Source organism: Rhipicephalus microplus, chromosome 4, assembly GCF_043290135.1.
Source record: "Rhipicephalus microplus isolate Deutch F79 chromosome 4, USDA_Rmic, whole genome shotgun sequence".
In the NCBI taxonomy this organism is placed as follows: domain Eukaryota; kingdom Metazoa; phylum Arthropoda; class Arachnida; order Ixodida; family Ixodidae; genus Rhipicephalus; species Rhipicephalus microplus.
In genome coordinates this window covers 147,384,802-147,391,231 of record NC_134703.1, presented here as the reverse complement: position 1 = coordinate 147,391,231, position 6,430 = coordinate 147,384,802, and the positions used below count along the sequence as shown (strand labels likewise).

The window sequence follows — 6,430 nt, the reverse complement described above, 5'->3', positions numbered from 1 at the left end:
GTAATGCCAAGGAATGTACAGGGGAAGTTATTAAAGCCAATGGAATGTAAATAAGAAGAAAGAAAAGTGGATGAAAAAATTACCAACTGTGAGCAGGAATCGAACCTACGACTTTCGAATTACGCGTTCCTTGGCATTACTGTCTGTTATATCTCAATAATATATATATATATATATATATATATATATATATATATATATATATATATATATATATATATATATATATATATATATATATATATATATATATATATATATACATATACATATACATATATATACATATACATATATATATATACATATATATACATATACATATATATACATATATATACATATACATACATATACATATATATACATATACATATACATACATATACATATATACATATATATACATATACATATATACATATATATACATATACATATATATACATATACATATATATACATATATACATATACATATATATACATATATACATATATACATATACATATATATATATATATATATATATATATATATATATATATATATATATATATATATATATATATATATATATATATATATATATATATATATCTTAACGTCACCGTGGCCAGAAGTTTCACTCGGCGTCTGCGGCAGGCACGGTAGCAGAGACGGCTGATACCGAAAGCGGAACTAGGCAGCTGCGTGTGGGCATGTATGTCGCATTGAAATAATAAAAAAAAGACGAGATATACAAAACGAGAGCGCGACAGGAAGAGGAAAACGCGGCGACGACGTAAGCACGTCGCTCAGGCGATATCCTGCATGTCGCGGCCAAGTGCAAGAGCGAAACGGGTTGGATTGCTATATAGAATAGAGACAGAATATGTATACTACTATCTCTAAAAGGAAACGGAACAGCGCTATATATGAAGTGACGGTATGTCACGTATGCCAGAATATACGTCACAGCGCTCCCAATGTCGTGACTGTATACGGGGGCACAATGCGGTGACCTTTGGACGAATACAGCTCGTACAAACACGCATTCGCGCACACGTTTCGTTTCTCACGGTCGTAGTGCAGTAAATGGCACGCAAAAGAATTACTTTTTAATGAAGAAAGAAACCCCAAAAAGCGGATGGGGGATGGCCGCCGTGATAGCCCAGTGGTTGGAGCATCGAACGCGTTATTCGAAGGTCGTAGGTTCGAGTCCTACTCATGGCAGGTTATTTTTTTCACCCACTTTTCTGTCTTCTTATTTACATCACATTGGTTCAATAACTTCCTCTATACATTCCTTGGCGTTATTATCTGTTAGATCTCATTATTATTGTGTCAAAACACGGAAAAACGAGCCCTTAGGTTTACACCTCTTTCTTTTATATATATATATATATATATATATATATATATATATATATATATATATATATATATATATATATATATTCAAAGTCGCTGAAGTTCGCTAATAAATGCTTCGAATTTAAAAGGAGGGGGTTGAAGAGCTGGGGGCCAACTGGGGGCCGCATAATATACTGTCCGGTGGGTCCAAGGTTCTCGCCTTGGCTGTGCGCTTGACGATAACCCCAGGAATTGCTGCATTGTACATGTCGCTGTCTTTGGAGGCGCCTTTTGTACGTTAGGCCACTGTTGTGTACCGCAGTACAGGATGTGCCCACCGGACGGGGTCGCAGCCAAGGGGTGTAAGTTGGCGCAATTCAACCCCCCTCGAATGTCTTCAATTTCGCTTGCGTAACAGCACAGTATATACACGCACACGTGCAAACGCACGCATGAACGTACATAAAGTATAATTGAACCCCCCCCCCCCCTCCCGAAAAAACATTTTTGGCTGCGCTCCTGGCGACGGAGTCCAGTGTCAGCCTTCACACTCGTACTCAGGGTATGAAGTTGCGTGTAGCTGGGATTTCTAAACTTTGTAATGGTCAACACTGTAGGTGTGTGTAAATAGTGAATTTCAGGACCGAATCGAATACAAACCGAATGACGATTACACGAAATCTAACACTGTTCCAATAGTTTTCTAAACGTCCGGCAACAATTTTCAAAGAAGGCCTTGGCTGGTAAGGGGACAATTTTCAGAACAGCCCGAGCATTCTTCAGCTCAAACATTCACAAGTTTTCACAAAAGAACGTCACGGTTACTTTTAACCGGCAAAAATCGTGTGCATCAAGACCATTCGAAATATTTTGTAAATGCAGGTTGAAGTATAGCGGCGACTATATACAGTAGTCAAGGTAATAAGTTGTCAGAAGCTTTTAAATAAAACTGATAATTAAACAATAATAGATATTGAGCTAGATGACATAAATTTCATAGTGTCACACTGTTCTTTCAAATTTCAGTGGAGTTTTATCGGGACATCAAAGAGGAAAACAATATTTCTGTAATTAGTAAATTACCCTTTCACAATTTCAATATCACTGCACCCGCCGCCAGAAGAAGCTCGATAAACGAGAAACTTCGCAAAAAGAAAATGTGGGTGGCTACGTCACCTTAAAGTTCCCGCACCAAACGCCGTGACATCATAAATTTTGACGGTGTTTATTAAGGCCTACGTAGCTCCTAATAGATAAAAATGAAGCACAATGTCTGCTGATTGGGCCCGAGACTTAGCATACAAAGTTTAGCAAAATTTTGTCGAGTGAATGTCGGCAAAACACGACAAATACACTTTGCAATTCGTGACGTCACGTGCGCAGATCTCGGCGCAAAAATTAAACATGATAATTTGACCTTGACTGTCTCCTCTAATAATCAACATAATAGTAAGGACATTATGGTTAGCACTTTATCAATATGAACCAATTCATTTCCTAAGTGTCTCTTTATGTAAAACGTCTTCATCCTGTGATAAATATGGCGTCGATAGTGCCGTGAGTACATGGGCTGCATGCATCTGGGTAATTCGACGATGCAAACAAGTTACCCATCGCTGTTCCCACGTCTCGTTCCTTCGAGCACTTTTCACTGTCACCGATTATGACAAAACGATTCGAAAAATATTCGATATTTCGAATACGCGCTCTATTCAATTCGAATACCGATTCCAATAGCACGTTATTTCATTCGTTATACAAAATTTTCGATTATTCGCACACCCCAGTGTACTTTGGGTAACTTTTTGCCTAAATACATGAATAAAACTTGAGATAAATAATGAGACCATGAAAAAATGTGTGTACATTTCTGAATTTTCCCACCTAGAATGGCAACAAAATGTGGGGCTAATGTGCCTGCGTTCCGGATGCGTTCATGTCCCCGCGGCTCGCACATCGAGCAAGCTCCAGCCATGTTCGAGCACTCGTTATGCTTATCTATTCTACCGCGTCTATAGTGAACTAGAATATGATCATATTCTAGTTCACTATGACCGCGTCGTCTAAGTGAGCGTTTCCGAACGAGAGCGCACCGAGGCATCCATCCCACAGAAACAGGCAGTAGACCACAAAATAACACTGGTAAACGAAACGACGCTGCTCGAGTCCTCGGGCACGCCTTGCGAACGTGATCTCTGACTCGGATGTCGCAGAGGCTAGGTAGAGTGACGGACGTCGCAGAGGCCAGGTGACCAGCTAGGCTATTTGGCTTGCGAAGGCTATGCGGCGCGAGCGGTAAGGGTTTAGAGCTCGCCTCCTTGCATCGTAGTTTCGCGCTGATTCATAATACTGGTTTTCTCAGCTCGTAGAACTGATTGCAAAAAATTCTTGTGACGTAAGGCTCTTCTTCGGACACACAGCTTCCAGCTTCTAACTGAGATTTGTTATGGGGCCTAATGAGGGGTCCTTTAAACCCAGTGTTTAAACAGTGCTTTAAAAAGTCGACTAGTGAAATACAGAATAGAAATTCCGAAAGTAGCAATATCGTATAAATCATGAAACAAGCACTTACTTAGGGAAGAGGTTGCACCACTGAAATAGAAGACTCAACGAACAGCCAGGTCTGTGACGTTTATTCAACAATGTGGAAAAAGATACATAACCACACATTGTGCACGCTCTTGAAGCCTTTATGAGAATTTTAAAAGCTGCGCTTGCTTATCAGCTAAGGGTGGTGACCTAATTTTCACGACTGGTACGCAGCCGATTCCTCCGAAATAACTAAGTCATGTTCAAGCCAAACCACACACAAAGAAAATCGCAGTCCGGAATGGCGAGGCGCTTAGCTGTCATTCACGCTTCGTTACAAATACAAGGCCGGCCTCACGGATTCAGGCTCAGTCCAAGCTTCAGAAAATCTTCATAGCTAAGAGTGATGACGCCTTTTTTGTTAGTATCGTAGCTACGGAAGGCCGCTGTCAGGGTCTGCAGGTTGACGCAGCACAGAACGTAGTCGTCGAAGTTAATAGAACCCTTTCGATCCTTGTCGTACTTCGTCAGCAAGAAGTCCAGTGTCTGTTCACTCAAGCGGTAGCCAAAGCTGGTCAGGGCGTCCCGCAGTTCACGCTTGTCAATCGAACCGGAGCGGTCCTTGTCGAAACTTTCGAAGCACTTGATCCAGTCGTTGATGTAATTCCACAGAGACGTGAACTCTTGGAAGTCAATTCTACCGCTGCGGTCTCGGTCGAAGATGTTCATCATCAGCTGAACCGTGTTTGCGTCAAAGGGCTTCCAGGTGCCATTGGACAAAGCACTCTGCAACTCTCTCGCGTTTATTCTCCCGCTCCTGTTCTTGTCGACATTGTTGAAGATCTCTTGAAGGTAGCGAGGATCCGCTCTGGGAGGCTGGGTTGGGGCTCGCCCGTACATGCTCATTGCGCTTACACTTCAGCGATGTCTTGGGATATCCCGCTGTAGTTTTTCGTTGACCGTTCAAAACGCAACGGCTGATGTTGTAGCGATCTCCTGGATGGCGAGCTCCGAGGTGGTGTAAACGCCCTTGATCAGTGATGACGGGCGTTATTTCTACTGCTTCGAGATGCGGCTTACACCATAGCTTGCACCCACTGTCGAAGTTAGTGACTGATTCCTGGAATCTGTGGCACACACCCACGCCGGGGGATTGACCAAGACCCAGGTATTCCTAAAGAAATACTTTAATTTTGTTAGTTTACATTTTTTAAAAGGATGAGAGGTGAATTGCGTGTTCTATGATAGTGGAAAACAAATGTGCTACTCTGCTACCTAAAGGTAGCAATACTCCAGTCCAACGCGAGTACGTCGCGCCATCTGGCCACTGATAACGAAAACTCGCTAAAGTTTCGAAACCATGAGGACACCCAAACGTTGTATGGTGTATATAAATGGCTTGCCGTTAGCTCTCCAGACAGCGTGCGTTTTGTGGCCTAGTGGTCAGCGCCACGTGCTAAATTTGAGGGGTTGCTGGTTCGATACCGCTTGAGAGATGTTGGCTTTCTCGTTTTTTATTCTTCGCAAACCCTTAGTATATTTTCTCAACGTCACTTCCACGACGGAAGTACGTCAGCGGAGCCGTGGTGGACACCGGCATAACACACTTTCGTGTTAAAAAAAAAAGCCTCTTGAAATTACACTGGCTGTGGAAACTGACATCCGTAGAGTGTGCCGCTAGTTGATGATAATGAAACGTTGAGTGCTAAGTATATATTGTCTGTTCATTCTCTTCTATTTTTTCCCTATACGGGTGAACACATCCAGTTCCTGTAATATTTAACTACTCTAAGGAGTTGTGAAAATTTTGTGACGCCGAACTGACGTTGAAGAGGAAAAACCGGAACGAGAGGATGATGCACTGCTGGCCGAGCTCCCGCCAATCAGCGGCAGCTCGAATGGAGGCTCCGTTGCGTGCACATCGAGAAGAGCTTCCCCGGTCAAGTGATGCCTAGTATCACCACTCGGGCTCAAAGAAAAAAACTAACGGCGGCAACGGCATGTCCACCTCGGGATCTTAGCTGCGGCGTGAGCAAAAACAAGCGGCAGCGCGGAGTGGTCCGAGGCGCGGTGGCGTGGCTCACGTACGCTTGCTACGATGGGAGGCCACGTGACCAGCGCTACCACAACACTGGACAGGAAAAGCTCGACTAAGAACTGCTCTGCTGTTGAAAACGAAAAAAAAAGAATGTTTGTGGGCAGTGCACAAGTCGACGTCGCGGTACCGATTTTCTTACAGCTTTCAAGAAATTGTTCTTGAAAAGTTTTGATAACTTCCGCGCAACTACATACGTGCACTTGTGTATGTAGTTACAAATCTAATGAAGCCTTAATTATACAGTATGTTTTACACAGTGATATATTCATATCAGCCACAATGTATATCAGACAGTTCGTCCTCAGGTATACTGACCCGGCACCGCGGTGACCACGCACAAAGCGCCTTCTCTTCTATTCTGTTCTTTTTTTTTTTGTCCAAGATTGCTGTGGAAACTTCCTTCGTTTAGAAAGTATCTTGACAAAATAGCCCAGGAGGGCTTCCACGCGGTGTTTCCGTAGAGTGCC

The 6,430-nt window shown here is 42.6% G+C and overlaps 1 protein-coding gene across 1 annotated transcript; it reads right to left on the bottom strand.

Annotated features, from left to right (window-relative positions):
* Window positions 1-3,959: 3,959 nt before the first annotated feature.
* On the bottom strand, window positions 3,960-4,965 carry LOC119172903 (programmed cell death protein 6). Its single transcript, XM_037424046.2, has one exon. The coding sequence runs from the start codon at window positions 4,769-4,771 to the stop codon at window positions 4,220-4,222; it is 552 nt and encodes a 183-aa protein (XP_037279943.2). The 5' UTR covers window positions 4,772-4,965; the 3' UTR covers window positions 3,960-4,219.
* Between the last annotated feature and the right edge of the window lie 1,465 nt (window positions 4,966-6,430).

Excerpts from the sequence above, each read along its gene's own strand:
- LOC119172903 (XM_037424046.2), bottom strand. The coding sequence starts at position 4,771 with ATGAGCATGTACGGGCGAGCCCCAACCCAGCCTCCCAGAGCGGATCCT.